At 56.8% G+C, this 23,192-nt stretch overlaps 1 protein-coding gene across 12 annotated transcripts in view; it reads right to left on the bottom strand.

Annotated features, from left to right (window-relative positions):
- Nucleotides 1-23,192, bottom strand: part of GRAMD1B (GRAM domain containing 1B) — a 214,273-nt gene that overhangs the window by 45,977 nt on the left and 145,104 nt on the right. Inside the window, exon 1 of one of the 12 annotated variants that reach the window (XM_055132841.1) lies at nt 20,723-21,315. The exons of the other annotated variants lie outside the window; for them this stretch is intronic. Within the exon in view, the coding sequence (XP_054988816.1) occupies nt 20,723-20,757 (35 nt within the window). The 5' untranslated portion in view covers nt 20,758-21,315. Of the gene's footprint in view, nt 1-20,722; nt 21,316-23,192 lie in introns of those variants that run through there. 12 annotated transcript variants of the gene reach the window in all.

Below are 23,192 nucleotides of genomic sequence, written 5' to 3'. Positions count from 1 at the left end.
AAAATTTGGGAAGAAGAGTAAAAGTCACAGGAAAACCAAGAAGGGGCCAATCGAGGTCTCCGTCAGGGCCCTGGGGAGTGTGCTGGCGGCAAGGATAGGACACCGGGTTAGGAGTCCTTCCCGGAATCACACACAGGACCCTGGGCGTAAGTTTTCATCCAAGAAGTGATAGCACAAAAGAACTGATGCCCCTCCGATTTCCATGCTCTCTGAGTTCCTCAAGCCAGGCTTTACTGGATGGATGCTGGGGCCAGGGTGCCCGGATGGGCATATTGATTGCCTTTGACCCAGCTGCAACCCAAGACCGCTCATGAATACTGCATCTCTCACATGACGAGCAGGGATGTGATGTCTGTGTAATTAAAACCTGAGTAGGACATGTCCTGGGGAGAGGCAGAACTGAGGATCTGGACAACCTCTCCATGGCTTCCTGCATACCCCCCACCAACAGCGCCTCTGAACTAGTGCCTACCCTCCATGTGGTCCAGTTTGAACTGGCTTAAATGCCTTCCCAAGAGAGACAAATGCATCTGGGAGGGGGTGTGTGGGGGGGAGGGAGGGGGAGGCGCATGAAAGAAACCTATATATATCCTGGCAGCTTCCGGGGGAACCGAATCTGCTGAGTTAGTAGAACTCTTTCATCACGTGATCCAAAATCCATTTCACCGTGTCCACCATCTCCCCCAATCTCCTTGTAACCCCATCCCAACACGGTCACGGACTACTGAGTGTCAATTTTTTCACTCCTAAATATTCCAACCATCAATCCTGAATTTTCAGTCAACCATATACCCCACCCTCATAGCTGAACGGTCTATATCTGGTGGTTCCTAATCCCTAATGCACTTCAGAGTCACAAGGAGTCTACTGGGGACCCCCTGCATGCAGGTCACACCCCTCCCAAGTCACGGCCGAGTACGGGGGGACAGGAAGACGCCAATACATAGTAAGAACCCACGGTGGCCGCAATGCACAGCAGAAGCACAGGAAATGACCAGGTCACACAATTTTCACCGCAATTCTCCATCTGAAAAATTACTTCTAAAAATGTATTCAAGGGAACTGCATTTTCCAGAAATCATTTCTTTTAAATCCGAGACTTTGATCCTTTCTTTTTACGGTTCCCCAGAAACCCGTCTGTGTTTACCTGGAGCTCTTGCTCCGGGCACTCTAAGGAACCAGGTAGATTATGGGGAGCCTCGGGGGTCATATCCCATCCAATCCCATCATTCCAGCTGCACAGCAGGGAAACTGCGCCTGAGAGATGGGAGGCGCAACTACAAATTGATTTCGTGCACTGGTCATTTGATCCTGGTCATTTGTGTGAGAAAAAAACCTTCTGGGCAGTCTCTCCCCCCACCCCCCCACCACCTCCAGCGCCCCCCTGCGCCCAACTCCCTTCAACTTTGGTTTTAATTCACCAATTCCATTTGCTATCGCCTTTGGGATTTGAGAAGATAATCTCAGACGGGCAGAATCTGTCGACTGCGGGAGGAGAGGTATTCCTTCCTTCCCTGGAGCTCAGACCCAAGGGAGGCAGAGGGGAGGGCAAGCAGAAACTCCTCGAGGCTCAGACAGACTTGGGAAGTGAAGTGCACTGACCCCGGGGGAACTGCACCCTTCGGGGAACGGAGCCGCTTCTCCGGCCAGCACGAGCCTGAGTTGCCGGCGGGGCCTGGCCGAGCTCCTCCTGTCTGGGTACTGCGGACAGGCCGCCTCCTCTCCTCTCTCCTGGCCGCCACACGTCCCGGCTGGCTCGTCCCGAAGAGGACACAACCAAGACGGGCGCTTTTGCCGAGAACTCACCACGGGGCCTTCTCCGACACAGAGCCTCCTCGGGCCGGCTCCCTCCTACCTCGAGTGCGGCTCCCTGCATTATTTCCCCAGGAGCCCGCCGCCAGCCAGCCCTGAGACTCTCAAGCTGGTCTCTTCCCAGCTTAACACAACTGAATGAGGAGGAGGGAATGAACGTGCGTGAGCAGGGGGGAGAGCAGGGAGGGGGTTCCGACGGGACACGTTGAGGGTTTGCCAGGGCCAGAGAGACGGTCCAGCGGGGAGGGGACTTGCCTTGAATGTGGCCGACCTGAGTTCCACACTTAGCACTGCAGAGGCCCCCCTCCCCGCCCCCCTGCCCCGCACTTCCCGATGTGATCCCTGAGCACAGAGCCAGGAGGAAGCCCTGGATGCCACCGGGTGTGGCCCCCAAGAACGCAATAAGGAAAAGGCCGAGTTCACTCAGGTGCGCCTCAGCCTGGAATTTCTAGTGTCCGGCCGCATGGGATGGGCATATGGCCGTGCTCCGGGTCCCGGTCCTCGGGCCACTTCTGGGTCTCAGGAGAGGCTAAGCCCCATCCAATCACCTTCCGCAGACGTGAGTGGCCTCTCCTTAATCCCCGATTGAGGTCTTCGGCTGGGAGGCCCACTTGCTGGTGGCCCAGTTAAGACGTCCACTTGTCCTGAGGAGCAGATTCTTGGGCCGTGCGGCCACCCCTCCCTCCTGCTCCCCCCCCTTCACTGCTGCAGCACCTTCGTGCCCCCCACCCCCACCCCTCCCTGTGCTGCAGCAGGAGGGGAGTGAGTGGGAACCGGAAGTGCAGTGACCCTGCCATGCAGGGTTGGACAGAAGCCAGAAGCGAAAGGCTCGGACAGTAGGTAGCAACGACCCGACAAGTGACAACATGGCACACCAGAAATGAAGAGACTGTCACCACCTCAGCGCATATGCTGCCCGAGCCCACGTGCCGCTTGTGCCCACGTGGCTGAGCACATGTGGCACCTGAGCACACGAGTCGCCCGCATCTCCCCTCTTGAGAGGTGGACTTTCACATCAAATGCTGGGGTGTGTGTCGGGGCTCTCTCCGCCTTTGGAAAAACCCGGGCTCTCTCTTGAGCACGTTACTCTCTCACTTTCTCTCCCTCCTTTCCCTTCCTAAAAGCCTCCACATAAAATCTGTTTTACTTTGAAAACAAACAAGCAAAAAAAAATAAACATTAAAAAAGAGCTGTGCCCTGTCCTCAGTTGGTGTCACTGACGGTGGCCAGCCGGGTCACCACTGCCTCTGGGTCCTGTGTCACACACCCACGGGGTGCAGGAATTTGGTCACGGGTGCAGAGAACGGGAGAGAGCAAAGCCGAGAGCGTCCCCACCGCCTCGACCCGGGAGCTGGCACGTGTCCCACCTTTCCCGGGGTCCCCATCTGCCCTAAGAAGGGGCCAGCCCAGAGCAACCCCCAAGTCACCCTTCACCTCGCACGTCTCTCAGTGCTAATAAGAAGCAAAGGGAAGCTGCGCCCTGGCCACGGGGGCCGGCACGGCTGACCACAGCTGGCGGGCTGAGATGGGTCACAATCCCTGTTGTCCTGGACAGCTGCCTCTCCACGCACTCTCTGAGCCACCTCCGCATCTCCTGTCCCCCGAGCAGAGTGGCAGAGCCACTGGAATGGGACACTCCCACGCTGGGGCAGCTCAGAGTCTGGGCACGGGCTGACCCTTCCCGGAGAAGCCCAGGGGGCACTGGGCGGGAATGGGCGAGGATGGAGGAGCGCCAAGGAACCAAGCAGGTGAGAGGTGGCTGTGTCCAGGGCCACACGATGCAGCGATGCCGCGACATCCTGGCAGGCCACCAACCCCTCCAGGCGCCCCCCCCTTGCTGGGGTCACATTCCCTTCTTCCCTCCACACCCCGGGGGTCGGAGCTGCCTGATGAAACATGAGTCTCCCTGAGGGGACCAAGGACCTTCCTCCTTACAGAGCAAGAGCCTGGTCCAGAGGGCGAGACCCCCGACCTCTGCATGGCCCCGAACTCACAGCACGGCTATGAGAGCAACAGGGAAGCCGGTGCCAGTACTCGGCCCAGTGGGACAGATCCTGCCCACTTGTATTTCTGTCTCTCCGGAGACACAGCCAGCTGCCCCTGAGGAACGGCGGACACCAGGAAGGAAAAGGCTGAGGATGAGCTCGGTAGCCGACGGTGGAGAGTAAGGAGATCCAGCTCAGGAGGAAAGGACCGTGTTTGTGTCTGCAGGGAGAAGTTATTGGACGCAGGGACAGGTCTGAAGCGAGGGGGGCATGCGGGGAGATGGAGCAGCCAGGCTCTGTCGGGGGAGCAGCATCGTGGGGAGGGCGCTCCTGCATTCACCCCTCCCCCGCCCCCAGATGCCCAGGGACCAGCCCTGAGACATCGCCTGGCCCAGCCGTGCGTGTGGGGATGGTTCCAGCCGAGGTTTGCTGTGGCACGGACCTCCCCACGGTGGCACTGACCACTACTAGGGAATGCCCCGGCCTCTGCTGTTGGGGTCAGAGAGAGCCATACTCCTGGGGCGGAAGAGACAGTACAGAGAGGAGGGCACCCGCCTCACACATGCTGATACAGCCTCAACCCCTGACACCCCACAGAGTTCCTTGAGCACAACCAGGAGTCATCCTGAGTGTAGAGTTAGGAGTAAGTCCTGAGCATCACTTGGTGGGCCCAAAAACAAGAGAGAGAGAGAGAGAGAGAGAGAGAGAGAGAGAGAGAGAGAGAGAGAGAGAGAGAAGAGAGAGAGAGAGAGAGAGAAGACACCGTTTATTTACATATAAGGAAGGAAGAAGGAAAGAAGGAAAGAAAGAAGGAAAGAAGCAAAGAAGAAAGAAAGCAGCAAAGAAGGAAAGAAAGAAGGAAAAAAGGAAGGAAAGAAGCAAAGAAGAAAAGGAAGAAAGAAGGAAAGAAGAAAGCAAAGAAGGAAAGAAGGAAGGAAGGAAGTAAAGAAGCAAAGAAGAAAAGGAAGAAAGAAGGAAAGAAGAAAGCAAAGAAGGAAAGGAGGAAGGAAGGAAGGAAGGAAGGAAGGAAGAAAGGAAGAAAGGAAAGAAAAGAGAGGAGAGCGTTAATGTACATATAAGGAAGGAAGAAGGAAAAAAGCAAAGGAAAGAAAGAAAGCAGCAAAGAAGGAAAGAAAGAAGGAAAGAAGGAAGTAAAGAAGGAAAGGAAGAAAGAAGGAAAGAAGAAAGCAAAGAAGGAAAAAAGGACGGAAGGAAGGAAGGAAGGAAGGAAGGAAGGAAGGAAAGAGAGAGAAGAGAGATACCGTTTATGTACATATAAGGAAGAAGAAAGAAGGAAAGAAAGAAAGCAGCAAAGAAGGAAAGAAGGAAGTAAAGAAGCAAAGAAAGAAGGAAAGGAAGAAAGAAGGAAAGAAAGCAAAGAAGGAAAGAAGGAAGGAAGGGGAGAGAGAGAGAGAAAGAGAGAGAGAGAGAGAAAGAGAGAGGGTGGGGGAGCCACACTCCCCAGGATCTCGAACCCAGATTCTTTCCCTCTCACCCACCCCAGTTTCCCACCCACTGCAGCCCTGGCTTCTGTGGCATCACCTGAAGAAAAGGCATCAACAGATCTTTCCCAGGAAACTCTAAAATAACAAATCAGTATTTACTTTTAAAGATAAGCCCCCCCTCCCGTGTTTGACCTGGCGGGGGGCTGAGGGTTTGAGACGCAGGGCCTGGCACACCGCCAGGCACGTGTTGACGCTAGATTTTCCTAACTGCACCCATAAATCAATTCCTCCTCTTTTTGTTGATTTTGTGCCACACTTGGCACTGCTCAGGACTCCTGGCTCTGTGCTCAGGAGTGACCCCTGGAGGTGTTGGGGGGGGGAGCATGGGGACAGAAGTGGTGCTGGGGTCAGCAGGCCACGAGGCAAGAAAGAAGCATCCTCGCCTCCCCAGCCCCGGGGTCAATATCCTTAACTCGGGCAGGAAGCCAAATCCTCCTCACGAGAGATTGACAAAATCTGTTCTTTGTCCCCTGATGTCCTGCTTAAGCCCATCCCTCCGGGGCCCAGAGCCACCCAAGGTGTCCATCAGCCCCGGCCACCAACAGAACTGCTGCTGTGGAAGCTTCCCGGAGATCCCACAGAATGTCCGCAGGCGGGAGTGACAGATGCCGAGAAAATTCTGCCCTCGGCTGGCTTTTCTTCATGCCAACATCGGTAACTGAGATGTAGAGTTTGCCCGGGCTGTGCCCTGGAAGACTGGCTCCTACAGAACCGGGCATTTGATGTGCCCAGAACTCTGGTCCCGGGGTGTGTGGGTGGGTGCGGCGAGGGGGCCCTGTTCTTCCAGCCTTGATTATTCCTCAGAGGCCTGACGGGGGTGGGGGTGGGGGGAGGGGGCAGGTGGAGAGAAAACAGCGGGGTCCTCCGTGGCCCCCCCCTCCCTGCCACCTCCCCCGTGTCTCCCGAGGCCACCATGACTCCCAGTAATGACTGCGAAGAGAAATGAGAGAGCGCGGCAGGCAGGGGAAGAAGCCGCGTGCTGGACAGGAAACAAGGAAAAGCCTCGTCTGACAGGACCGTTTTCAGCAAAGTAACGGTTGAACAAAACCCCGAAAGTTATAATCAAACTTGGACGCGTGCTCCACTGGGCTCCGCTGGGCTCTGCTCTGCCTTGGGAGAGGGCGAGGCGTCCCCCCAGTCCTGCCACACCCCTCGGGGTCCTGGTCAGGAAGCCTGCGCAGGGACAGTAATTACAAGACCTGGTATTTACATCTGCCTATTTCTGGCCTCCAGCTCCTGCCCCCTCCCTTCCATCCCCTCGGCCTGACAGATGTGGCTTCGGGCCTCCCTGCCACGGCGTCTAGTGTCCACCAGCAGGACCTCTCCCTGGGCGGGAACCAGGCGGGGGTTCCCCTCCGCGATGCTGGAGGTCGGACACCACGGGGGGCAGCTGGCAGGGCGCCCCGATGCTCTGAGGACAGGACCTCTCCCTTTCTTGGGTCAGCGTGGCCTGGACTTTGATCCCCAGCACCCACACCGTCCGACACCTCACACAGAGTGGACCCTGGGTCCCCTGAACACTGCCCGGGAGGCAAAAACAACCCTCAAAACTCAAACAAACAACAAGCCCTCCTCTGTCCCCCCAAAACACACCCAAACCCAAACCTGTGCCCGGGGAGGCCGAGAAACTTACTGGAGGTCAGAGAGAGAGTCGCTGGCATGGCCAGGGCCGAGCCCCAGGGAGCCGGCTCCAGGGGCTACGGGCCGGGACACAGACTCAGCGTGACCCCGCATCATCCTTGGGACGTTTGGGGACCATCCACCAAGTCTCCCAGGAAAGTGCTCAGATTCCTGGGCCTCGGGAGTTCCAGAACCGGAACCAAGAGCGCACACAGGGCTCACAAAGGCCCCACCCAGCAACACGGCCTCTGGCGTCCACCTGGGAGAACAGGGGACTCCCTGGGAGGTGCCCTCCCCACCCGCCCCCGCCTCCGCCCTCAGATGTGGAGGAGGAGTGGGTGACGCGAGCGAGATCCCAGTCCCCTCCACGCCTGACAAGCGGCCCAGAGGGGACACGCGGTCCATAAACGGGAAAAGAAGAAAGGACGGGGCAGCCCGGGCACCCGTCCTGCGGCTGGAACAATGGCCTCTTCAAACACTGGCATCTCAGCTGGCAGCCGGCCACCAGGGAAGAAAAGGGCCCCTGTCCCTTTAAGGACGGCCTCTCTCTGCAAAGGTCAGCCCTGCCAGCTCAGGCCACCCTTGCCAGCAGCCGCCTTCTTGCCACTCTAGTGCCCCCCCACACCCACCCCTCAGGGTCCTGGGCTCTCCCCTTTACAGCTGGCCCTCTTGAAGGCTCAGCACCAGGGGAACAGCTGTCACCAGGATGATCGGGAGGGGAACCCCAAGATCTTGTCTCTTGGCTGCTGCAACTACCTGTCAGCCAGCGGGCCTGGGTTTGGGGGCGAGGCTGAGGCAGGGACCCAAGGAGGGGTGTGCTCCGGGCTATTTCCTCCCGCTGAGCTGGATCCGGGAAGCCCCAAGGGAAGGGTGGGGGGCGGGCAGATGGGCGAGACAGGGCAGCGAGGGGGGCACGTGAGGGGCTCAGACCCCCACACCGTGTGCGACCCTGGTCTCCTTTGGCTTCGGGGGGCCTCCGCGTCCCTGCTCCTACCCCCATACTCTGAGCCACCCAGGAGTATCCGAGATGGACAGTCTCATTTCCGGGGGGGGGGTAGTCATTTGGGCCACCGGCTGCCTGAGTGTGCAGGCAGCTCGAGCAGCGGCCAATGTCCCCCAGAGGCCAATTCTATTAACCCCCCCCCCCCCCGACCCCCGGCAAAACAACGCAGCGTGTGGCGCAATCAGGGCCCTCGCACCAAGCCAGGCCGGCAGGAGCCAAGGCAGGCTGGTTCTGGCATGGCTGGCCACAAGGGGGGGGGGGAGGCGGGTCCTCGTCAGCACTCCTGAGCCTTGATGGCTGGGTAGGGGGGTGGGGGGAGAAGCGGAGAGAGTGATGGCAGGGTGGACACCTGGCACCGGGTCCTTTCTCCAGCTGGTGGCCAGCTTCCCAAGCAGTTCCACGGCTCCGGGAAACTGCGTGCTTACACCAGTGGCCGCGGGGGGAAGGGGGCGGGGAGAGTGTGCCAGGAGCCAGGGCCGCGTGGGAAGCAGGGTGCCGGGCTGGCCTCTCCTCGGGCCACTGCGAGTCCTGCCGCTCGCCCCCTGCTCCCCGGTGCCTTCCCGCCCACGAGCGAGCACTTCTAAAATAACTTTCTCAACTGCGCTAGCAACTTTTGATCTTGGCAATTTCTAAATGGCACTAAGAGTGAGAGCGAGAGAGCGAGAGAAAGCGAGAGAGTGAGAGAGCGAGAGAATGAGAGAGCGAAAGAGAGACAGAGAAGGGGGGGGAGAGAGAGACAGAGAGAGAGAGAGAGAGAGAGGCCGAGAATGAGGAAACACTGAGATTCAAAGAGAAGGAGGCAAAAGCAAAGCCAAGAAATCTTGTTCAGTGACATCACTGCGTAAAAGAGCCTCATTCCACAGGTGTCCCCGAAGCTGCCTGGCCTCCTCTCTGGTCCTGCTGCCTCCAAGAAGTCCCCGGAGACCCCCCCCCCACCCCGGGTACCCAGGAAATCTCCCGCTGGACCCACTCTTGACTTTGCCTTCCCGAGAGCTGGCGAAGGTGAGCGGGCTCTGGCCTCACACTCTCTCACCTCCTCAAGACCCCTCTCCTGCTTTTCCTTCTCCTGCCTTGCAGCTGTGGACACTGCTGGGCCAGCGCGCTCCGTCCTCGTGGCCCTGCTGTCCACATCCCCATTCAGTCACTCCCTCGAAGACTGACCAGCCGAGGTGGGATGAGCTTGTGCGAAGCAGCACACCGTCACCATCTCACCAGCAAACCCCGCTCTTCGCCAAAGCAGCCTAGTGCCACAGACATGACGGAGATGCTTCCAGAACTTGTACCGCGGATGGCCCAGGGCAGACCATTATTCTGTGGCCCAGCGCAGACCGCTGTTCTGGTCCAAGCGAGGGCAGTGGACAAGGCCCATTGACGTGCCTTCTGCCCCCATGCCATGACTAGATTTTTTTCAGTCACCTGGACTGTATGAAAAGTGTATTCAATTCTATATCCAAGTGGGGCTGATGTATAAATTTAAAAGATAATCAAAGAAGGATGCTAAGAAAGATAAAGGTGGAGCAAGTACATTCTTCAAGGTGGGAGAAACCGTCCAGGGATAATATCACTGAGAGCACCAAGGGCAAAGAGTGACTTAACCACACTCCAACAAAACTCCTACAGACCAAAGCGACCAGCAAACACTCCAGGGCAAGTTATCTGTGATGTATGACTAAAGGTTCAGATCCTGATTCGATTAAGAGCCATGAACAATGGGAAAGACAAATCTCAACAGGAAGTGGGGCAAGACCAAAGCCAGCAACTCCAAGAAGAAAATACAAATGGGTAATAAGGAAATGGAAAGCACGTTAGCCGCAATCAAACACACGGAAAGGAACGCAGCTCTGCAATATCACTTGTGGAATATTGCAAACACCAAGCAGACTCGGGCGGGGAGGGGGGTGGTACCCAGTGGGCACGGACAGGGGAGGAAAGGAATGATCCCTGGCAAACTTGCTGGTGGGTGTGTAAGCTGGAACAATCTTTCCCAAGGGCAAGTTGGCGCTCCCAAACAAAAGGCTTTGACCTAGAAATCAGGCTTCTCAGTTTTTATCTGTAAATTGTTAGCATGGTGTTATTTTTATTACTGGAGAACTAGAAATCGCCAAATGAGGAGACTGGACAAATACCTCTGCGTCTCTGCTTGCTACTCTCAGAAGGAATATTCCATCATTGCATATGCATGGAGATTCTATTTGATTCTTCAGAGAACAGAAACCAAAATGTTAGCTGTGATGATACTGAAGGGTTGGCATTGGGGCCAAATATTTTCTTCTGCCTTTTTATGTTATCATTCTTTTTTACAACCCTCACAACTTGTGTTGCACAAGAAAAATGAACTCAAACAAGTTGAAACTCCTGATAGGGCCCGAGAGATAACTAAGCGGCCCAGAGCACATGCTTTTGTAAGCAGGAGGCTCAGATTTGATCCACGGCACTGCATATGGTCTCCTGAACACCACTGGGGGGAAATTCCTGAGCATTCCAACACCCTTCCCATCCCCTCCCCCCCAAAAAAAAAACAGAATTGAGAGAAGGGGACTAGTCAACTGGGTACTGTGACAGGCACAGCAAGGCTGGGGAAGGAGATGAAGGAAGACAGTGGACAATCGTGGGAAAGAGCAGAGGATAAATCAGACAGCAGAGAGAACAGAACAGGCGGGGCTGAAAGGAACCAGCAGGAAAGTGGCACATAAGCCCCCGGGGAACTGCTGGTCAAGGGCATGTAGTCTGAGGAGGGCAGCTCAGTCCTGAAGAGAAGGATGAGCCCTTCTCTGCACCTTATGCAGATCTGGGACCCGGGCGGATATGGGACCTGGGACCTGGGAGGATCTAGGACCCAGGTGGACCTGGGGCTGCCAGTCTCCCTGGCATGGTGCCTAAGGTCTGTCTTTAGCGGCCCGTGGTGACACCTGGCAATTACAGCACAAATGACCAGCTCAAAACTGGTCTGACTTAAGTGGAGAGATCTGACTGCGGTGAGTCAGAAAACCGATTTGAGTTATGCAGCTAAAAAGGCCCAGCTTTTAACGAGGCTGAGCACTTGCCACTCCAGGTCCTCGTGTGTTTGTTTGTTCATTTGTTTCATGGTTTCATGGGCCACACCGGGCGGTGCTGAGTGCTTGCTTCTGCTCTGTGCTCAGGGCTCCAGGGACCATACAGGGCTGCTGGGGATCGAACTCGGGTTGGCCATGTCAAGGCAAGCAGCCCACCTGCTACACTACTGAACTAGCCCCGCAGGTGCTAATTTTTATGGAGAGGAAGGAGAAAGTTCAGGGTCTGCAGAGACAGGGTGGGGTGAAGGTGCTTGCCTGGCACGCGGTCCACCCAGATTCAAATCCTGAGCACAGAGCCAGAAATAGCACTTGGGTACTGCTGGGTATGGTCCCACCCCTGCCACATGTGGCCTCCCGCCCCCCCCTCCCCCCCCCCCCCCCCGCCAAAGAGAAGAGCACTCAGTGCAGCCAGAGATGTGTCTTACACACAGACTGCTTGGGAGAAAGGAAAGGGGTCGGCTCCTAGGACCAAAAGGCCTTTGAGAGGCCTGTTTTACTTGACATGCTTATTTATTTATATTTTGGACTGATGATGTTCAGGGACTATTCCTGGCTCTGTGTTCAGGAGTGGCTCTGGCGATGCTCAGGGGAACCCTATGTGGAGGCAGGGATGATGGAACCTGGTGAGCTGCCTGCAAGATACTTGATACTTTCTTTGTTTCTCTCAAAGAAGGCAAGAGCATGAAGGAGGGACTACTGGTTGATAAAAAATAAAAATATTTCACACATGCACACATACACCAGAAGGATAGGGAGATAGTACAGAGGGCAGAGCATTCATCTTGCATGTGGTTGACTTGGGTTCGATCCCCAGCACCCAGATGGTCCCCCTGAGCCCACCAGGAGTGATCCCTGAATGTAGGGCCAGGTGCAAGTCCAGAGCACTGCTGGGTGTAGCCCCAAACACACACACACACACACACACACACACAAAATCATTTCTCTAGGCCTCTTACCAAATGTAAATTGAATACATAAATTTAAAAGGTACATTTCAGGGGCTGGAGCAATACTACACCGGCTAGGGTATTTGCCACCGCACGCAGCCAACCTGGGTTTGATCCCTGGCACCCCCTACGGTTCCAGCCCTAACAGGAATAATTTCCCCGAGTGCAGAGCCAGGAGTATCCCCTGAGCATCACCGGGCGTGGCCCAAAAAGCAAAATAAATAAATCAAGCTAAGATGACTGGAAAACAAAGGCACTTTGCATTTCATGTCATAACCCCACCGGATACAAACTCCGAGCATTCAGGGGGGATAAAAAGTTGAGGTCGCTGCAGGGAGGCTATTATGAAACAGAGGCTCCCAGCCTCAGAAGAAAGGGTCCAAAAAAAGATCTTCACTGAAAGACAAATCTATTTGCACTACAGCAGGGGAGACATCTGAGTCCCTCCGTGGAATTTTCCTATAAGATGCAGGACGCTGCTGCTCCACACGGCAGCGGCAGCAGCGGAGCTGGGCAGCTCCTGCCCCCTCCCCCCACCCCGCCCCAACCCGCCACTGGAGGCGCCCCTCTGGGATAAGGAGCACTTCTCACTCATCTGCCTGTTCCAAGCGCAAGGCAAGTGCAATAGAACAGATGAATCAAGCAACAAGGAATAAAAGGCAAGAGCTTGGGAACTGGAGAGGCGCACGGGAGGGGGGAAGCCTCGAAGAGTCCCGAGCTCCGGGGGCCTGAAGTGCCCGGGGAGACGAGGCCATCAAAGGCGCAGCTTCGTCTCATCAACTCAGGGTGGACGCCAGGACCTTGTCCAAAGCCACACACTCGGGTGCGCAGCTTCCTGTGATGTGACCCCTGCCCCGTCTCCATGAGGGGCAGGAGACAGACAGTCTATAGCAGTGACACTGGGCATGGCTGGCCTGAAAAGTAGGGTCAGGGGGCCTGAAAGACAGGACAGCATCAAGGTGCTTGTCCTGCCTGCTAGCCGAGCCTGGTTTGATCTCTGGCGCCAGGTATGTACGTATGGTCCCTCGAGCACTGCCAAGAATAATCCCTGAGCACAGAACCAGGAGTAAGCACTGCTGAGTGTTGCCACCCCCACCCCAAATAAACAACGAAAACAAGTGGGGCCAAGTCGACTGATAGTATTTGCTGATGGCTAGGGTGTGAGAAATCGTGGTGGATTTTCAATGCCTGCAGGCCAAAGACCATGACTCAAGGCCAAAGAGAAAATGAGGGTTTGGAGCAATAACACAGCGGGTAGGGCATTTGCCTTGCACGCTGCTGATGCGAGTTCGATTCCCAGCATCCTATATGGTCCTCTGAGCACTGCCAGGAATAATTCCTGAGTGCAGAGCCAGGAGTAACCTCTGTGCATCACTGGGTATGACCCAAAAAGATTAAAAAAAAAAAAAACCCAAAACAAAGAGAGAACAAGAGGTTTGAAGAGCAGCTGACATTTGCAAGGTACTTCCCACGTTACCCCCCTGGAGGGAAGTGGGGCTAGCTGTGGGATGGTGGGCGAGCTGTCGGCTAGCAAATGGCCACAAAGGAGCAGAACAGCCTCACCTTCCAAACCCTGGGAGGGAGCGTCGGCAGAGACTCACCCCAGTGTGAGGACACGGAGGTACAAGTCGCTCCTTGAGGTGGGGAACCCCAGACCCACACTCCCGAACCCAGACCAAGCTCAATTCCCAAGACCAGCTGTCTTGGGGGTTTGTCCAACCTATTCACCTACTTAGAAGTCTTAAGACAACACTCACCACCAAGCGGGCGCAAGGGGGTTGACGTAACGGTCTAAGAGGATGGCGGGAGCCGGTGCTGATTCTTTAAGCCGTGTATCCCTTAGGTATCCACCACACACGATCTCTTGCGTGCAGAGCGTGCCGTGAGCCGAAGCAGCAGTGCTGGGTCCGCACTGAAGTGACGGGCACCAGGTCAGCAGCCAGCGGGCCTCCCCTCCCCTGGACACATTCACTCCGAGGGCCTGGCCAGGCGAGTATCCCCAGCCCAGAGTTAGGAGGCTGACGCTGGCGGTCCAGGTTTCTACCCCAAGGCCCTTCCTCACTAACTCAGGGACTCCTCGTAGTCTGGGTCCCTCACCATGCAGTCTTGTCACCACATTTAAATGGTTCCACTTCCTTATGTGTCACATGAGAAAAATACCACCTATGAGTTTTGGGGGTTTGGGTTTTTGGTTTTTTGGGTTTTTTTTGCTTTGTTTGTTTTGGTTTTGCTTTTGCTTTGACTTTTGAGCCACACCCATTGGTGCTCAAGGGTTATTTCTGAATCTACGGGCAAGGATCACTCCCAGCAGGGCTGGGGGAACTGTATGGGATGCCGGGGATCCAACCCAGGTTGGCCACATGCAAGGCAAGTGCCCTACCCGCTGTACTCTGCTGTACTATCGCTCCAGCCAGATTTTAAAAAAAATAGAATCTGGGGTGATAGTCCAGCGGGCAAATTGCTAGCCTTGCATGTGGCCGATTGAGGTTGGATCCCCCGCATCCCCTTAGGAACCCCTGCCAGCAGTGACCCCTGAGTGTGGAGCCAGGAGTCAGCTGGGTGTGGCCCCCAAACAAAACAAAACACCAAGCAAACAAAAGCCTTGTGAAAACATGGTTTCAATAATCCCTAGACGTTTAAACATCTGCCACCGTCCTTTCTCAATCTCTTCTTGCCTTTGTTCCCACATGCTGCCCATCGGGCCAGTGCCTGGTCCTTCAGCCGAGACGTCCAGTACATCTCCTCCTCCCCTGGACGTCCTGAGCCGAAGCGTTTCCCATGGCTGAGAGCAGCTGCTCACAGGGTTAGGCATGGAGCCACAGGTGGGTGCCGGTCGTTCTGTCCCACGGAGCCCACAGCACGCTCTGCCAGGCCCTCCTCCTGGTCCCTGCAGCTCCTCCTTGCTTCTGTCCTGCCCTTAGACCCGCTGATCAGACCTCACTGCCCCCTGCCAGCCCCCGCCACCTTCCAAAGGCCAGCTGAGCTCGCTTCTTCACTCAGCCCTCTCTTTGCGTGGTTCCTTACTCCTGATATTCCTGGAAAACCGTATCACGAGGGTCTTTAGAGACTTTTACAACACTAGGCTTAAAATTTTTTTAGTGCCCGTGGCCTGGAGGTCGGAAAACACTGCCTTAGCATCTTACTCTAAGCTTTCATGAACGTGAGTTTCTTTTTTTTCCCCACAGGCCAAAGCCTGTCTTCAGATTTCTCTGCCACTGAAGCTGTTCAGAGCAGACTCAGAAATCGGTCTGCCAGCCTGTACTTCGCTGCGTGACCTTGGGCCAGTTACTTAATCTCTCTGTACCTGACAGTTACTGAAGCACAGAGAGATTAAACTGAAAACTCTGTACAACAGAACTTAGCTCCAAAAACACAGCACCGAGACTATCTGAGATGTAACACAGCGGAGTTCTACTATCTAGTATTCTTTGCTTTGTGACTTAACAACACTGTTAATGTTATTATTACATTCTTATCACCATCCCTATGACTGTGGCAGTGCCCAGTAAAAGGGAGGAAGCACCCAGTAAAAACAAAACACTTTGTTGCACTTGAGAAGAACCTCTGTTTACTTAAGCTAGGGGGTGCAAACTTAGCGTCCAGCACCGGAGAGGAGATATTTTGGTCTTGTGATCACCAGGCTCTTTGGACTCAGATACCAGGGCATGGATGCAAGACACTGGCTCTCCACTCACAAATGAGCATGGCTATCTGTCTAGTCCTGGCCAGTGACATGTGAATTTCATGTCATCTTTCACTCATCTCTAAATATCAGTCTGGGGCAGGAGAGACAGCACAGCGGGTAGGATACTTGCCGGCTCTGATTCCCAGCATCCCCATATGGTCCTCTGAGCACCACCAGGAGTAAATCCTGTTAAGTCCTGAACACAGCCGGGTGTGGCTCAAAATACGAAACAAAAACAAAATCCAACAAGAGCTAAAAATACCAGTCTTGCTTCCCGCACCCATTCTGAAAGGTATGGAACAGCTCTTAGCTGGCAAGCCGTACAGAACACGCCCATATGCTGACCTCTAGCCCAAGGATGCAAAAGTTCCGCCAGGATCTCAGTTGTCCTCGGATAAGACATCGGTCTCTTTCTGCAAACATAAACTAAAGAGCAGCCGAAGGATAAGTAGATATAAAAACCTCAGTAATCTCGAGCTCATCATAACCTTTCGTTGAGCAACTCAGAGAGGAAGTGTCCGGCCCGCGGGACTGTCCAGCCGGTCAGCAGCATTCATCTCCTGCTTGAGCTCTCTCTCTGGAATCCTCGGCCCCTTCTACCAGCAATGCAATCTGCTGACAGGAAGTCTCCTAATGGACGGGAGGGCATTCCTAGCCAGCAGCGAAGAACCACAAGTACTCATAATCTGATCTGACACAATCTCGGGCTTCCAGAAGCCTCCATTCGAAGACCAAATCACATTGACTCAGTACAAGATGATAATAGGGGCCAGAATAATGAGAGGACAGCGGGGTGGGCGTTTGCCTGGCAACAAGGCCAACCCGGATTCGACCCCAGCATCCCATAGGGTCCCTTGAGCACCGCCAGGAGTTCTTCCTGAGTGCAGAGCCAGGCGTCACCCCTGAGCATCACCAGTATGGCTCAAAAAATTAAAAAAAAAAAGTGATAAGCAAATCCTGCTATTTGTGGCTTCTTTGAAGGGAGGTTGCAGACCCCAGAAGGGTGTTGGCTGGGGAGAGGCCGAAGAGGCCTGTGATTCTAAGAAATCTGGAGTTCTGGAAGAGTCCCGCCTTCCCTCACTGCCCTGCGCTCTCCCGCTCCCTCGGGCCCCTCTAGGGACTCCAAGGCTCCGAGCCGGGGAGCACTGGGTGCCCTGAATTACCAGACCCCTGAGCTCCAAGCTCTCTCCTGCCAAGTAAGCAAGCCAGAGGGTGCGCCTGCCGCAGGGAGTGTGCCGATGCATACGGACGCTTTTCAAATGGAGGCTTATTTTTAGTGCCTGCTTCTGGTGACAGAAAGCACCGGCTTCTCGCAGGACGGGGCCGGACCAGTTCTGGAATCATTTCCCAGCAGCCGTATGGCCCGTTCAGAGGGTGGCGGCACATCCCGATTCTCCGGCTGACTCCGGGGAGCCACCTGGCACGAGAACCCTGGTCTCTGCAGGTCCCCGCCGAGGCCTGGGGCCTGAGAGAGGATCCTTCCTTCAGGAGGAAGCTCAGAGGATTGAGAAATCTGTCCTGATCTTCCAGTGATGGAAATCCCACACTTCTCCCCCACGGCCAATCTCATGTTCCCCTGCCGCCAAAAGGCCCCAGTGCAGCCTAAACGAGGCTGTACCCAGAGACACGCGGCGGAGGGGCCGGGATGGGCTTCAGCACCGCCCGCCCTGCAGGCAGCGGCTCTCAGCGCCTCTCCTCGTCCTGCCCCAGGGCTGGGGGAAACTGCCACCAACCCCAACAGAGGTGAGGACCAGGAATGCGAGGACAGAGAATCAAGACGGATGTCATAACAGTCAACCAAGGCCTTTTGGGACCAAGACAACCCGCATGGGCAGCAGTCATGAGACTCGGGCCTTCTCGGTGTCTGAAGTTCTGCTCCCGCTCTCCCTCCCTCCCTCTCTCTCTCTCCTTCCCCCTCTCTCTTTCTCTCTCTCCCTACCTTCTTCTCTCTCCCTCTCTGTCTCTCCCCTCTCTCCCTCTCTTTCTCCTCTCTCTCTCTCTCTCTCTCTCTCTCTCTCTCTCTCTCTCTCTCTGCATTGTTCTCTGGAAAAAATGCACTTGGCCATCTCCAAGAGTCATTCCTGAGCACAGAACCAGGAGTAGCCCCTGAGCATCGCCCAGTGTGCCTCGCCCCACTCAAACAAAACAAAACTAAACTAAATATAATTTTTTTTTTAAAAAAAAAATCTTGGCTTCACACCTCCAATGACAACCAGCTCTGCTCCGGCACAGGGCGGTCTGCGCCACCTCCTCTCTCCTCCATCTCTGCCCTGAGCTTCCTCCCCAACTCCCAGGAGGCTGCAGCCCAGAATCCCCGCAGAGAAGGCGCGGAGAGGCATCCCGGCTGGCACCGGTCACGTGCCCACCATGGGTGGGCCACACCCTGAAACGTTCCCTACGAAAGCCTGGTGAGGCCCCACGGCCGGCCACTCCTGCCGGCCAGCCTTAGACCACTCCCGGGCCAGTTATCCCACAAAGGGGTTGTGCCAGTTCAAGCAGGACGGGACAGGGAGACAGAGGGAGCCCTGAGTCCACGCCCCCCCTGGGCATGGGTCTAATACATGCGGCTGTGGCCATGGTGGTGACCACCTGGAAGCAGTGGCTGTGTCCAAAGAGTCGGCACCCTGGCCTTTCTACTAAGGAGCGCGTGCCCGAGCCCAGGCTCCCTCCCATGCCGTATCCCAGCGTGGGAATGGGCCGCCTCACAGAGCAGAGGAAGGTAGGATGAGACAAGGCATTTCTACCCACTCACTCGGGACTAGCCAAACCACTATCAGAGAGACCATGAAACAGTTTTCTTTGAAAAGAGGTTTTCGCTTAAACTTCCCCCACGTGGGACACTCTGTCTGCGTAAATACCTTGTCAGGGAGGTTTCTCTGGGCTCTGGGGGGTGGGGAGGGGCCACACTCAGCAATGCTCAGGGCTGACTCCAGGCTCTGCACACCCAGCGATGCTCAGGGAATGACTCTTGGCGGTGCTCGGGGGACCTGATGGGGTGCCGGGAATTGAACCTGGGTCGGCTGCATGCAAGGCAAAATGCCCTCCCTGCTGTATGATTGCTCTGGCTCCATAATAGTTTTAGTTTTTAAAAAGATGCACACAGGTCTGTGCTATAAATCCCGAGGGGAGGTGACAGGCCAGGGTGGACGAGCAGGGAAACCCCTCTGGCACCAGGCAGGCACCCACCCCTAGTCCCCTTGCTCAGGACAATGCACCCTCAGCCCCGCCCCCACCCCCCAGCGACTCAGCATGTGGCGAGGCCACTGTGGCCGGGTCCCATGGAAGCGCCCCACCAACAGTGGCCGCCCCTCCCCCCCCGTCATTGTTATCATCGTCATTCTCAGCAGCCGCGTGTTTATACCACAGACCCATATCAGGCATTCCAGAAATGTTTCTAGAAATGAAACAGAAAGGTCACTAATCATCCGTCCCCTTCCATGGGCAGCCGAGGCACGCTGGACGAGCTGGCCCGTGTTGCCTGTCCTGGCGCCCAGGCCCAGCCGCCCCGTGAGAGCATGGGGAGCACCTGGCAGGGACCCGGTCAAAGGAGGCTGGTCTCGTGCCCACATCCCCACGCAGTGCAACCCGGCGTGTGGCATCTGCCTCGGAGCAGACGGCGCGTCCCGGCCGGCCTGGGAGCTGCCAGCCTCCGTGGCCCGACCACGCGCGTCTCCGCCCTCACACACCTGATGTGGCCCGAGAGGACAGGGCTTCCCGGGACAGCTCTGGGCTGACATGGCTTTCCTTGGGGGGAAACGCGGCCAGAGAGACCACGGCTGGTTTCCAACAGCAAACGTCTCTCTAGGCACCCCCCCCCCGGGGTGGGGTGATGGAGAAGTCTCACCCGAAAGGCCAGCTGAGCTGAGCGCTGGGCACGGAGGGGCCCCTGGGGGTGTGGGCATGGCCTGGGCTGCAGACCCCCAAAAGCTGGCCCTGGAGAAGCGCATCTCAGCATGGGGGCTCCAAACTGAGCCACGCATCCCAGATCCCGACACACCGCCACTGGATCCCAGATCCCGACACACCGCCACTGGATCCCAGATCCCGACACACTGCAGGCTGCTGGCAGAGGCTGCTGGCCGCTGCTCGGACCCCTGCGGATATTCCGGGCTCGTGAGCACTGAGCTCCTCCTTGCCCCTTCCACGTGTCTGTTCAGGACCCACTTGAAGGAAGGAGGTGGACAGACTGACCCCAGCAGGGGCCTGGAGAGCGGGATGTGGCCTCAGCCCAGTCCAGGAAGGACTCCAGGCATGAAAGCGCCCCATCATACCTATCCCAGACCCGACCTGAAACACCAGCCTCGGGGGAGAGATGACTTCTCCTCCCTCGCTCCCTCCCCTGGGACCCCGCTGGACTCAGCTCTGCAGGGGGCTTCTCCAGCCCACACCCCCCTTGGAGGAGAGCAGAGAAGCCTTCCAGCAGCTGCAGGGGTAGGGAGGGCAGATCACTGCTCCACTGCTCGGACAAAGTTTACCAAGCAAAATCTCCCCCATCTCGGAGCCAGATTAAAAACACAAATAAATCACGTTCAAAGGGGCAGGAGGGAGAAGGATTTTCATTTTCAAACGCAAGGTGAAAAACACTCGAATCTTGAGTGGCCGCGGTACAGCTCCCCACACGTCCAGTCCACAGTGGTCAGACTGTGCTGACCCTCCACCCCAGGGCCGAGGAGGCTCCAGGGACAAGGACTGGGGCCAGTCCTGACTGCCCCAAGGGTGGATGAGAAAGTCCTCCTCGGGCCTGACCGCCTGCCTGGGCAGAGAGATTCGCGACCAGGAGTCTGCCCGGAACCCAGGCCAGCCCTGAAAAGGATCTTCATCATGTTCCCTCAGCCAGCAGGGCCCCGCAACCCCCAGCAAGCACCAGACAGGTCTGCGGCTGCGTCTCTCCACAGCCCCCCTCTTCCCCCAGACCCTCCAGGAGAGAGCCCTCAGAGGAGCCCAGATGGGGGAGCCCAACTTTGCAGGATGCGTGGTCCCCCGTGCCTCCCTCCACGCCACCAGCCCCGTCTGAAGGAGACGGTAAGGATGCGGAGAGGGGGCGGGGGGCGCGGGGAGAGCCACGAGGAGGGAGGAGGGGGGGAGGTACCTCCGGGGCGGCTTCCCACTTACCAGGAGAGCTTGAATCCTTTCATCAGTACAGTCATGTGCAGCCACGGACCACCGTGGCCTCAGCATCCCCGGCACAGCGCCCGAGGTCCCAGGACATATTGGAAAAGATGACGAAGTCCCCACAGAGCAGAATCCCATGTAATGTGACTTGAACACAGAAAGAGAAAGGAGAGAGCAGCAGCGGAGTGGCGGCAGCGGAGAGGTGGGCGTTGGTGGCGGGAGGGCAGTGGGTGGGGGAGGGAGTGCGAGCCAGCCAGGGGCGCTGCCTCTGCTCCCCCTTCTCGCCCTTCCCCGGCCCAGAGCTGAAGGACGGCGGCGGCGGCTTCTTCTGCAGCCCAGGGGCTGCCCCTGCACGCCGTGGCCGCCACGGTCACCCGGCCGGCCAGCTCCCCGTGAGGATGGGCCAGGCTAGCAGAGCTGCAAAGCGAGCCTGGGAGCTGCTGTCAACAGGCAGGCAGGCTGGTCACCCACCTAGCCGGCGGCCTCGGGTGGGCAGGGGCTGCGGGCGGCCAGGGAGCGAGCAGCCGCGCCGGGAGCCCGGCCCCAGCTCCGCAGCTCCATATAATCTCCTAATCAATGCAGTACCCAAGCACAGCACTGCCAGCCACTTCCGCCCATTTAAAGACACAGCACATGTTTTGGCCCAGGACGGGAGAGAAAGTCAGGGAGAGGGCGGGCGAGGAATGTGGGACTGGAGAAGGGAGAGGAACACGGGCAAAGAGGGGTCGCGCCCGGCCACAGAGGCAGCTTCCTTTCTCCTGGGGGTAGAGGCACTGTGCCCCCCTCAGCCTCCTCCATCTGGGGAAATCAAGTGGGCTGAGCTGCCCGGTGTCAGCATTAGGGCTCCCCCCCCCCCACCCGCCAGTGAGAACATTTTAAATGACTCCTCACCCCCACCCACCCAGGCAGCAAGGCGGGGCCGGCCTGGAGCTCCCTGCACAGTGCTCTGTCTGCTGCCACCACTTTGAGGGCTGCTCGGAGGCCTTTTAAGGTGGACTTTTTTTTTTTTTTTTTTTTGCTTTTTGGGTCACACCCGGTGATGCACAGCTTTTACTCGTGGGCTCTGCACTCAGGAATTACCCCTGGCAGCGGTGCTCAGGGGACCATATGGGATGCTGGGTCAGCAAGGCAAACCTGGGTGTGCAAGGCAAATGCCCTACCCGCTGTGCTATTGCTCCAGCCCCTTAAGGTGGCCTTTTAAGGTGGCCCCATGACCTGGGGGTAGGATTCAGGCCTCCTCTCTCACCAATCCCAGGTCCCAAGACCAGCTCAGCGAGGAAGCCAGGAGACGCCAACTTCAGCTTCCCCAGATAGTTCTCGCTCAGGAAGGGGGTAGCTGCTCGGTGCACACCACTCCCCCCGCCAAACTCCCCTCCCCAGCCGGCTGCCCAGCCCTCTCACCCTCCCTGATGACTATCTGGGTCAGTAATGCGGATGGATGAGAATGAACAAAGAGGGGATTAATTAGGAGGCTGCAACCTCCAACTGAACCCACAGAAGCCTCCCCCCCCCCAAACGCACCCCCAAAGCCATCAGTCTGCAGATGCCCTGGGGCGCAGCTTGTGTCCACACCTGACCCCCTAAAGCCACACACACACACACACACACTTTTAATGGGCAAACGGAGAAGGAAGCCCCAGTGGGAACACACAGGGCACCTGTCAGCTTTTCTCCCCCTTCCTCTTCCTCAAGGGCCAGTTCCCGAGGCAGGGCCTGGTCGCCTTGCCCAGAGACCGGCGTCGCTGGGTGCTGGTGTGAGGGCAGGTGTCTGGCTGCAGCCGCTACATCCCACAGCCTCAAAATCTCTGTCCATGCCCAGATGATCCGGCAAAAGCCCCCGGAGGACCGTCCGGACATTCAGACACATGTTCCCAAAGCAATCTTGGACAGCAGAGGGTCTTCCGTGCCCACCACTGACATGGGCCCGGACTTCAGGACATGCCTACAGGTCCACTAGTCCATCCCTACCCCTGACAGCATGGTTCCAAGACGGGGGCAATAGAATGGACACCACGTTCTTCCCGACAGAGAAAATTCCCTCTCGGGGATCCCCGTTCCTGGGGTCCTGCCCCCTGACAGATGTCACTTAGAGTGACAGGTAGATGTTCTCTTAAGCCCAAGACCACACTTAACCCATGACTATGCGTGTTACGGTCCTTTTCGTCTTCATCCATTTTGCCTCCGTGGTCACTAGGCAGAATCTTCTGCTATGGGCTTATTACGTCAGGCACTTCACACTGACCACCTGCAGAATCTGCCATGGGCTTATTACATCGAGCATCACGCTGACCACTCACGTGCATGAGCTCATGGACTTAGGCAGAGCAGCACCATGAAGGTGGCGGGAGATGGGGAGGGCACCCAACTTTTCTGGGCCCTGTAGCCGAATATCTGAGGAGTGTGGGATGTCCAACTGCCGATGCAAAGGGCCAGCAAGCCGCAGGCTTGGGGTCTGCATGCAGGCTGCTCC

This window comes from Sorex araneus, chromosome 3 (assembly GCF_027595985.1).
Source record: "Sorex araneus isolate mSorAra2 chromosome 3, mSorAra2.pri, whole genome shotgun sequence".
Classification (NCBI taxonomy): domain Eukaryota; kingdom Metazoa; phylum Chordata; class Mammalia; order Eulipotyphla; family Soricidae; genus Sorex; species Sorex araneus.
This window is presented reverse-complemented; position numbering and strand designations above follow the sequence as displayed.